This window comes from Camponotus floridanus, unplaced genomic scaffold (genome assembly GCF_003227725.1).
Source record: "Camponotus floridanus strain SB8 unplaced genomic scaffold, Cflo_v7.5 scaffold267, whole genome shotgun sequence".
NCBI classification, from domain to species: domain Eukaryota; kingdom Metazoa; phylum Arthropoda; class Insecta; order Hymenoptera; family Formicidae; genus Camponotus; species Camponotus floridanus.
This window is the reverse complement of record NW_020229400.1, coordinates 89,799-102,229: the sequence shown is the minus strand read 5'-3', so window position 1 is coordinate 102,229 and position 12,431 is coordinate 89,799. Positions and strand designations below refer to the sequence as shown.

The window sequence follows — 12,431 nt, the reverse complement described above, 5'->3', positions numbered from 1 at the left end:
ATAAACTTATAAGTGTTTTGAGAAAGCTAGTCATTGTTTCCTAAAAATGATACATTATTATGAATTATAATAAATTTTAATTTAAAGACTAAGTTAATAAGCGCACATGCATTTTATTCGAACAGATTATTATAGATATTATTTATGCTTTGCTACCTAATATTTGCAATAATGAGATGTGTAACGTTAAAAAATTTTTTATTGGCGAATATAAGAGAAACTCTTTCACCACAATTATTATTTCGCAAAGATACCTGGGCGTTGCTACCGCAACCTAAGAACGCGTTTTACGGATTGAGTCGATTGACCTACATTTAAGAAAAGAAAGTATAGTGGACGAAGGTGTCGGGAAACATTTCATTTATATACATTTGTATCGCTCAACTTTGTTATACATATTCATTATCTAACTTTATCTTTAGTATCGGTTTTCGTAGTTTGAAATCATAAATTATATCTATCAATAAATTCATTATTTATATACATTATTTATATAAAAATCATTATTTATATACAGATACTTATTTAAAAGATCGATAAAAGCGAATGTTTTCACAACTATTTTCTTTTGACTGGAGTTGTAAACGGTTTTCTCGTACGAGAAATATTTCAGTCTATAAGATTTTCTCCAAAAATCATGATCCGATCATCTCCAAACATTTCGACAAATTATTCTCTTTCTTTCGAATTAAAAAACAATTATTTTCCAATAACCGTCGGTTTAAAATTTGCTTTAAATCATTCATTTTATATGATTTATATTAGTCTTAAAAGATATTTTATTTTGAATATTTTTTTCTATTAAAGTAAGGGATTCACTATTTATACGATATCGATAAAATATTTTTACAATGCTTCAAGTAAATTTGAATAATTAAAACACAAGTTTATATTCTTTATCTTTCTTTTATTCTAGATATATCAGCTGCTTGTTTGTCAGCCGAATGTTTATCCACTTAAAATCACTTCAAATTCCAATCAAATTCTGATTAACTTAATTATCTTGATGAATTAAAATTGCGTGTAGCTAAAAAATATTTTTTAACTTTTTATATTTATTGTGTCTAATTTTATCTTCTCTTCCATGTATCAAGTATCAAAAAATTAATAATTCTATATCCACATTACTAAAATACTATTGACAACTGTAAAATACTAAGCTAAACTTGAACTTGTAAAATGAATTACTAAACGAATATAATGCAAAATATGCATTTCGAATAGTGCATCATCGATCACTTTTAGTCTCTCGATTTTAAACCTTGTTCGAGATAAGAGGCTGCCGAAAAGTGCGTGAGCGACAGTGTACGATAATTGTCCGACCACGTGACAGAGTGAAATTAAGATCGTGACTGACTAATGTGTGCTTACGTGACATCGGCACCAAGAGAGACACGCTTCGAAAGGTCTAACCGCATCCTTGCGCCGGAGTTACGCGGTTACATAAGAAGAAAAGTGAGACATCGAAAGAGAGAGGGAGAAGAAGAGAGAGAGAGAGAGGAACATTATAAGAGAAAGAGAAAGAGAAAAAGAAAAATAATTCCGAGAAAATATGTATCAACGTGATCAGACGATAACTCGTATCAATGTAATCACGTTGATTTTTGCAGATCTATCTGGTACCTGTTACGAGAATGCATTGCATATACATACCATAGAAAAAAAAATAATATTACGACATTAGTAAAGTAATAACTATTCACCATTACATGCCATTAAAATTCGCGACTTATAAATTTAATGTCTCTTTATTTAACATCTATTTAATTTTTTTTATTTCCCTCTGCGAATAATAAAATAAAATTAAATTAAGTAAAATTTTAATAATAAAATTAAATAAAGTAAAATTTTTATAATAAAATTAAATAAAGTAAAATTCTTATAAAAATAATGAGACAATTGTATGAAATAAAAAATTATGTATACATTTTCGAAATTACGTATATATTTCAATTGAACGTTTCTTATTTGAATGTGACGCTAATTCAGGTATAACGACAATCGTTGTGTTTGAATCAGATGTCTGCGTTCACAGAATGAATGTGAATTTTCAATTATTGCGTATTGCAATCCGATCGAACATGAACGAAGTGAAAGCCAATCGTTTGCATTGTACGTCAAATGAAAAGAGTATTGAAGATTGCACAGAATTACATAAAAAAGAAATTCATCTTCGCATCATTGTAGTAACACGTAAACTTATGTTTGCGCGATTAACTGACAAGAGATAAAAACCTTAAGATTAGAGATGTAAAGAAATCTTTTTCTTTTCATTAAAAAGAAAAAAAAAATATTTTTTTAAATATAATATTATTTTTCTTCATATTTTTTATTAATATAATAAAAAAAATTAAAATTCTTATGATATCAATTTATCTTTTTTAGAAAGTAATTTTAATGAATGAGACTTTTGCGACAAATTAAACACATCAAACACATTGATTCGAATAATTTTCAGTTTTAGATGCATAACAAATGTTTTTTTTATTACATCTAATTAAAAATTATATCGTTGTTGATATCATTCGTAAAAATTTCATATTAATCTATTAAAATAATTAAAAAAACAATTACTTAAAAATATCAAAGTTTTAATTTTTTATCATATTAAAATAGTCTAAAATATATTTTTAAAAATTATCAAATATGGTTTTATATCTTCGATAAAAATAATTCATTCAAATTCAATGTTTATTTGTTTTCAGAAAATTTAACTAATTAAAAATAGTAATTACATAACATTACTATATAATTATGTATGCGATCTAGATTTAAAATAATGATTAGTTTAATCTAAAAAATCAAAAGAAATAAAAATAATTAATTTGCAATAATCAATATATATATATATATATATATATATATATATATATATATATATATAGATGCTAAATATTTACAAAAAAAGCAAAATTAAAAAATAAAACATTTTCTCTCTTTCTTTTCTATATTTATATTTCTGTTGAAGATTAATTATTTTTCCTATCTCTTCACCTTTTAATCTAACTAATTGCATAAATAATAAGGAATAATATCAATGAGAAATGACATAAGCGCGTCACGGGGCTTTCAGAAGAAGACTAAACAACTTTCATTAAATGTCATTTTATTAAACGATTACTTCAAATTTTATTGTACTAGTATAAAAGTAAAATAAAATTTCAATTGTCAAGAAATAATGTTTTTTACTAGATTAATATTGTCGCTGTATAATAAAATACGTCACATAACGGAATCGTAAATGATTTTGCTGGCGCAAATACTTTGCGTGTTTTCCGTATTTATTTTCTATTTATTTTCGCGATGCGAGTTACCAATATGCTTCACAGTAAACGGCAACTTTCTTCGTACCTGCGGGCAAACGAGTTTCCAACAACGAACGCCCTAGCAGGTGTTAAACGCAAGAATGATTGGGTAGCAATCGATCTCTGTCTACGAGATGAGCAGTCGGCTGTGTCTTTTCTCGCCAACTATTTGACCTCCTTAACTCGGTATGTTTCAACTTAAAGTAAAGATTGAGAGAAGTGCGTGGCCTGTCTCTCTCCTCTTTTTATCTTGCCGCCGTCTTTTGCGTGGGCTGAAAATGCAAAACGACTTTTTGCGTGAACCATCTCTTTCATATCTTTGTATAATACTTTCCGCGTTTCTCTCCGATAGATGAACTCCATGTTTATTGCTCATTCCTTCTCGTCCCATTTCATTTTTATATTTATTGTAATCGATTTGTGACCTCGTGAAGTTTTTCTTGCCATGTGTTTAATATTTAGAGATCATTTGCAAAATTTCGACTATATTTAATTAATACGATACTACAATTGAGAAATGTGCAAGTAAAATTGTATTGTATATTTTTAAGTCTCTTCCGCAATTCGAAAGTGAATACATAGGAAACTTGAATCAATTATAAATCTGAAATTTTATGCAATGACTTGATGTAAAATGTCGGAAAATATGCGGAAAGGAGAAATTAAATAACGCATACGTATTAATTAAAGAAAAATATAAATGAAATTTACAGAGATAATGATATATTTTGCCTGCTTTTCTGCAAATTTATCTGTGTAATGCGATTGAATCATAATCGCGTAACAGAAAGAATTTCGCTGTTTCAAAACATAATTTCTCTTTATAAATTTTTCTCTAAATTTTAATAAAATACATATGATTTTTAAATTAACTGCATTAAAGAATAAAATGTTTCTAAAACACTTGAATAAAAACTAAAAATGATTCTTCTTACTATTGGATTTTTAATTATCTCTTTTTACCTCTCTCTCTTTTAGTAAGATTAAAGTTAAGATTTGTCAAACAAAGTTGCATGGCGTCTTAGCGGACGGAAGTTCGTAAATTGTCAAAGAAAATTTTCCTGTAGGAGAAACGAGCTACAATAAAACGCACAAACAAGTGGATGATGCTCGGACATCCCACGTGTTTCGACCGCGATGCATACGTTTCTTGCATGGATATCCCACGAGGCCGCATTCCGTCGTCGTCGGGGTTTCAATAGACAGTATCTTTTATGCGGAACGTGTAGAATCGTACATATATCTGCTCGATGCGTCATATAGCCGACTCGTCTCGATTATTACGAGCCCATATTAGCAAAATGTAGGCGTTTGATTCCAACCTTTTATTTATCTAACATCAAGAAGAATTTAGGAAGAATTAAATGACCGCCTCTATAACGTCATAAAGTCTATGATTAATTTAACGATACGTAGAAACAAATCAAAAGAGATTTTTTTCACGATTACAAGTAATAAATTATCATTTACGAAATATAGAAAGAGACTTTTAAATATAATTTCATTTTCATACAAAAATTATATTATAAAATTAATTAATAAATATTAAAAATTATATTAGTTTTAAATATAATTTCATTTTTATATAAAAATTATATTTTTTCAACGAATTCAAAATAATAGCTTGTCTTCAGAAGAAGAATTCATCGCATTATTTTGTATTTTTTAAAATTCTATTAATTATGCTTTTAAAATGTCTATTTCATTCTACCCTACAGATACGCGACGTGTGAAAACATGTGGGATTTCCATTTTATATTTCGTGGTCTCAGCTGGCAGGTTTGATGAGGTGCTTATACGATTTATACAAAATGCCTGTGGTATGTCGTATTATCTTTTCATCCTCTGACTCTCGGTATTGATTGCTGTGTGGTATGCGTTCTTTTACTATAATTCTCGCATAAATTTACACGTTCAACTATACTTTTACCTTAACGTAATTTCGCTACGACAGCTATTGCTCAGCCCTTGAAAATTATTTCGTCGTATAAGACTTCCTTTGCTTAAGTCAACGTAAATCAGAGTCTATATTACACGTTGGGGAAAGAAAAATCATTGAATTTGTATCTTATGATTCGTCGGCAAGCGATAAAATCGCAAACTTTGCGATGAGTATCGATGAGCTCCGTATTAAGTTTCAATTTCCTTCTTGAAGATCAATTTTACGATCTTGATTTCTGAGCAAACACTTTTTATTTATATATTTTTATAATATTAATATTCACATTTCTCGAGAGTGTTTATTCAAATTTTATAAAAAAATTCTCTACAAATTTCCTTTTAAATATTTTTGTTCAAAATTTAGCAAATTCGAAAGATTATTTAAAATTTTTTTATACAACTTTCTAAAATAAATTTTTTAATGTTTTTCATTCACACTACGAAAGAAAAACATAGAATCTTTTAAGTTTTAAATTTGTGAATATATTATTGAAAGAAAAATAATATATTCTTAAGATAAATTTTTCATTTGCATAACATTTTCATTTTTTATCATTATAAATTACAATATAAAAAATATATACTGCATTCAATATTTTATTAAGATATAAAATACAAATAAAGATAAATAAATATTTATAATATATTTTAAACACACATAATTTACTTGAATTGTTTACAATATAAATGTAAAATTATTAAAGAAAAATTATTTTTCTAAATTTTACGAGTTTCAATAAAATTCCATGAGAATTCTCTGATTTTTCCAAATACAAAAAAATTCAATACAAAAAGAATTCCAGGTTTTTCATATTTTTCCAGGGAACGGATACCCTGTTGTCTTGCGCGAGGAGATTCATTCGCGATTCTCGCGGTGTTTCACATTGTTCTTCCCCTCTCGTGATTCATTCGCGATTCCCGAACCGTACCAACCGATTACTCTAGCTGCCTGTTTACGTTCACGTAGGAAACACCTTGGTCTCGGCACGAAAACCTAGTTAGCGAGTTGGGCGTTTTTCGAGGACGATTGTCAATCACGAGTTAACCCGCGTTAAGTTAATCCTCGGAAACGGAGACTGATTTTATCGTGGGATGCGCCGAGTTTTATGCATCCTGCCCCCGCGAAGGATGACCAGGAAAAATGTCGTCTGCATACGAATACGAGGGTGAGTCAAGTGATAAAGTCAACTAATAAAAGTGCGAAGCGTGAAAGCGAAAAATTAGCGACAAATAATTTAATCTCCTTGCTAAACGAAATATTATTTCATTCTATTATAATTATATTTATTTCATCGATATTTTGCTCAAGGAATTTAAAAAAATATTTTATATTTTTAATAAACTCTGCATCTCTATTTCTTTCTCGCATTCATGTAATAAATACACAAAAGTTAGATAATAAATAAAGTTTGCGTTCTATTCATTATTATTCCAATATCAATTTAGTCGTTCATTAATTTAATTCATAGAGAGAACTGCAAAACTTACCCTGCAGCAAAAATCCATGCAGCGCGAGGTTCATGGCTACAATATGATTGATTTCTTCAGCCTGAAAGAAAAAAGTATAGATAGAATTAATTTTCCTGAAATAGTTCTTAAAGAAGGAATTAAAGATTAAATATTTTATAAATATAATTTTATAAATATTAAATATTTATGAACATAAGCACAAAAAATTAATTAGCCATATAATTTAATTACTCTGCCTATAAATTACATTGAGTTATTTAATACATTTATAAATATTAAGTAGAATGCGAGAATATATACATTTATATTTTTAATAATACATAATGAATAAATAAGATTTTTTCGTAAATGAAAAGAGAAAATATCCGATACATTGAGCATAAGGTTGGAAATAAAAGATGAAATAAAAGTCAACGACAAAACGCTAATGTCGTTTTAGCAATTTACTCTTAGAGGATAATAACATAATAACGAGCTACACTAATTGCTACTAAATCGCTCGGAGGCGTAAAAGAATAACTGAGGCAAATAAACTCTTCCCGCCGGAGACTCTTTGTGTGCTCTTGCGGACGGTCAGTAGCTTCAAAGGATGTGTGACAACTCCACCAGCATGGTTGGTGTGTCAATATTTGTCTGGAAGCTTCGCTGAAACGAAAGGAAGCGCCGCAGCCTGATATCTCGATACCGCATATATCGATCGAAAATACCTTCTAATTAATTATCTGTCTACTAATTAAATATAAGTTGAGCAATTTTTTGCGGCGATAGTCCTTGGAAATATAGTCAGAAACGCAATTAAAAAACCATTCGACTAATGCTCTGTGGGTCTCATAATTTTATTGAAATTAAATGATAATTTGATTAATTCTTTTTAACTTTATAAATATTTATCGCAAGCTAGTTAATTTGCACTTAATATTAAAATTAATATTAAAATTAATATTAAAATTGCTCCAAATAAAAAGACATTTTTCAAAATAAATCTATTTATTCTAGCTTTACAGCTTCTTATTTATTTAGCGATTAAAAATTTAAAAGAAGCGCGACAATCATTAAATGCAAGTCAGATAGCTTCAATATCGTCAAAAAATTATCCGTCCACGTGTTGGATTTCTATTTGCACCGTCCTATTTTGTCGATTCCGTCACTTCGTACGTGCAACAAATGAAGAGTAAGATCGCGCGTGCATACGGAAGAAAGTCCATCGGAACAATGGCCGTTCGCATTGCAGAAAATAATTCAGGTCAAACGTGTTATAACGGTAGTTTTATCCATCGACGAAGAAACAGCCGTACGGATTTCTGGCGACCTGAATTATTTGCGAACGTACTAATTACATAGTCAAAAAACGCATTACTTACTCAAGAAAGCGAGGGAAAATTATTATCCGGATCCTACGGATCGGTGAGTACCTTGCAGAAGACCCACTCGAACGTTAATAACTTTTCTCGTTCTATGAAAATTTTTAACAGCAATTAAGATATTCGTTTCATTGCGCAACATAACTTTCTCTTTGTTCATCCGTTACTTTTAGACGAGCGCGTGCACGCGCGATTGCTCTTCTAATTATTTTCATTAAGATCGCTTGATTTAGATATGTCAATTCGTCGTAGAAAAAATATTAATAATGTAACATGTTAGTTTTTAAGCATGATTTATGGTTTATTATTATAGACGGATATTTATTTGAATTTATAACTATTTTTTATGTAATTAATAAAATACAGAGATAAAAATAAATTTTTATTTAAAAATTGTTAATTTTTTATTTATTGAAACAAGTAAAAGAGCGTCAAAATTTATTTATAACATATGTAATGTTTGATCTATTCGTTCGCAATTAAAATTACCAAAATGATCAAGAAACAAAATCAGGAATTATCTAGGGACAAAATATAATATTCATTTGGAGCGTACAATATGAAATTGTCTACAATTCTTGCAAACATTTCAATAAGAACATTTTTTTTTAATTATTTCATAAAGTTTATCACGAATAAGATATATTGAAAGAGAACTGTTTATTAGATTGTATTAATGTTTTCTTGTTTCTAATTTCATATCCATATATATATATATATATATATATATATATATATATATATATATATATGACACGTACATTTTCTTTATTTCACTTTCATAAAAATTATCTTAATTTCTTATTTATGAATCTTTTTTATTATACATGTATAAGCCTCTGTAGAAATTATCTTAATTTTCTTAGCTACTTTTTTAGACATTTCTCAATATATCAAAATAACTTTAAAAAATTTTTTCTAAATCTCTCGGAAGTGTTTCTTATATAAATCATAATAATTCTTGCAAATCAGTAAGAATAAATCAAAATTTTCAAAACTTTCACGATAAATATTAATTTAATCATCTATATAAATCATCTTGGCGCGTTTTGATAGGAGTGGAATCTAATATTTTACTACTAGAAAATAAAAATATTTAAATTAGAGAAAAAAAAGAAGAGAGAATTAAGTAATATTTAAATTTTACTTTTATAAATTTTCTACACTCGTCTCTCATTTTCGACACAGATATGTATAATTTCAGATATCACGTTTTTTGGAAGATATTAATACTTCCGAGACATTTTCTGATGTAGAAAATTCAAATAGCTTCAAGGTCGAATTGCACAAACGCGCAGCTGCGGCGCACTTTTTACGCTGTGCGCTTTATTGCAATGTAAGAGTAGCGTGACGTTTATCAGATGCCCATTTATCATAACGAATCGTGGCCGTCATTCGATAAATGGAGTCGATAACATAGTTGCAATCGGTGCACTTCTTCGATATGTTTTACGTGGCAGTAATGAATGACGGTGCGATTCAATCATTCTCGAACTGAGATTTATTCACTCAGCCTTCCTTCGCGAAGGCGTACGTATTACAGTTTGTTGGTCGACTCGAGATATTCATTTAGCCGTTTAAACTCTAGCCGTATGGTATGTACGCGATCATTAAATCGGAAAAAATAGTGAGGCTCATCATCTACGCTCTTCCTCTACGATCGACCGGTTGAGAGCGCACCTCTCGGGATGTAAATCAATCAGCGGTGCTATAAACATACGTCGATCGAAAATATTAATAATACTATCAGGTTCTTTCCTTACAATTTTCCACTCATCGTGATTATATGCATGACTTTCTGCAAATAATGCATAGCAAATAAACTTTTTATCTTTTTAAATACTTATTTATTTAAATAAAACTATGTCGAATTTTTAACTCTCTCTTATGTCATTTTTTTTCAACAATAAACTATCATGTATAAATAATATATATAGTGTGTCATTACATGCGATGCGCGTGCTATTTACGTGCGACTCATAAAAAGCATTTCTGTTCGGTTTAGGTGCACTTTCCTCTCGCGATTCCTAAGAGAGACGATATATTTTCACCTTACGTAAAATCGGCACATCGGCCTTCGGCACATGACTCTCGTTTCCATGGCGAGAACAAGACTTTCCCCGATTCCGTATCACGCGATATGCATGTATGCATATCGAAGAGACGATCGGCCGCACCTTTAGTCAGACCGGATTTCGCGGCCGATTCATGATCAATTGCACCGAATCGACTGCCCACAAATATATGTCTTATTACTTAATATCCGTCTATTTAGAGTATATATCTTGGATTTTTCGAAGTTTAAAAAATTACTATTTTATTGCCGTGATAAAATCTGATTTTTTGATGAAGAAAAAATTCAAGGTTTACTTAAAATGATGTCATTTTATGAATTTTCAATTTTTTTAGAATCCGAGATATGTCCGTTTTATTAAGTAAATATTCTATAAAGTAAAATCTTTTCTATTTTTTTCGCTTCAGAGCTTGAACTGAGCAACTTTGCACAGTGCAAAACGATTTTTTTTGGGAGCGCCTTAATCTTTGTTTTATATTCTTTAAACTAATTGATTTTTTAAACGATTTATATTTTTTAAACGATTTATATTTTAATTATAATTATATATTCAATATACAGGGCAATCTATTCTCCCAAAAAAAGCACTTGTAGCTTACCTCGAGCACTTGTAGCTTACCTTGTAGCTAAGCTCTCGAGCTTTTTTTGGGAAGAGATTGTCTTGACACTCTGTATATGTAATAAATGTACAAAATTTAGAATCAATTTAAAAAGTTAAAAAAAAAGAAAAAAAAAGAATCGCAAAAATTCTTTCAGGCCAAAAGAGAAAGGTCCCTTAATTGTGCATTACTACTTGCACTTGCAATTAAATAAAATTTTTAATCCATTTATTTATAATTTATAATATATATTATAATTTATAATATAATAATAAAGAATTTTCCATAAAATATATAACATACAATAAAATAAATATATAACAGAATGACACTAGTTCACACAAAATGAGGTAATTCACTGCATGAAAAAAATAAACGACGAAAATTATAACTTTTTCCACTAGTTAAGCACTAAGATATTAGCTAACCATTCCTTCGTTTCTAATTAATAATCCTCCATCTGTCGATTCTAATTTTACACAGAAGAAAGCGAATTTGAAATCGCCCGCAATGTCGCGTTCTGCATACATTAAAATCGCAGATTCCATCTTTTCTCCGATAGTAGAAAATTCAAGTGCTTAAATACAGTGAAATATTCTCGCTATATAAAATAAGAAAAAAAATATCGCATAATTGATTTTGGATCAATTTATGTGTTCAGTAAGAATCTCATCAACCTCTTATGGGAACGAATGCAATACGAAAAGTGAAAGAAAATGCGAAGAGGCTAACGTGATTCGATTTACGACAATGCAATTATCTTTTATCGCATGTGCACGCTTATTCTTCACGTTAGTGAATTGCATTTACCATTTACGTCGTCGGAATAGTATTGCTTTTAAGATACTTTACATTCTGCTAAATCGCATTGGGACGAAAACGAAACCGCTCGGTTTATCTGCGGAATGTCACGATCAGAATAAATTATTCCTCCCCGATTTCTCGACATGAGGAAGACTTGGTCGATCTCATCTAATGATCATTACTCGCCAAGTGATACTTTTTTTTTGTAAATTTCTAATTATATCAAATAACATGCAATAAACCTGCATTTGTTTACTGAAATTGAATAAACTTTTTTGACCTCATTAATATGTGATATTTTTTAAAACAATTAATTATTACAATATTGACAAAATTAATTTTAATTAATTTTTTTTTAAATATATATTAAATGTTTGTTTTAATTATTGTGCAAATTTTAACATTTGTAAAGAAATAAACTAGGTGCAGAAATAAAAGAAGCTAAAAGGAAGCCTGAAAAATAAAAAGTAACTGGAATATAGTGTTGATATTAATTAAAAATGTAAAAATTTTAATATTTTTCTAATAAGATATAAAAAGATGATTGGAATTATTATAGAGATATATGAAGTATTGATTTTTTGTAATAATCTTATATAAAATATACTGCATAGCGCATGTATATATCTCTCAAATTTCTCAAAGATCTCCATATGCTAATTCATTGACGAGACAATTGTTGTAGATCGAATCGATCCTTCAATCATGTTACTTCCATCATCAGATTACGATAGAGAGTTCAAAACGTCCTCATTACCCGACTTTGATTGCAACTCAGTCCGCACTGATCGAGACAATATCGCCGAGGCAAATCAAACCCCAAATAATAATGACAATAATTCTTCGATTACATAAACGAACGCCGCGAAACAATGTA

The 12,431-nt window shown here is 29.1% G+C and overlaps 1 protein-coding gene across 3 annotated transcripts in view; it reads right to left on the bottom strand.

Annotated features, from left to right (window-relative positions):
- Positions 1 to 12,431, bottom strand: part of LOC105257401 (serine-rich adhesin for platelets) — a 59,330-nt gene that overhangs the window by 28,004 nt on the left and 18,895 nt on the right. For all 3 annotated transcript variants that reach the window (XM_011267996.3, XM_011267994.3, XM_025409458.1), the window contains exon 3: positions 6,735 to 6,795. In XM_011267996.3, coding sequence (XP_011266298.2) covers positions 6,735 to 6,768 — 34 coding nt within the window. In that variant the 5' untranslated portion in view covers positions 6,769 to 6,795. The remainder of the gene's footprint in view (positions 1 to 6,734; positions 6,796 to 12,431) is intronic.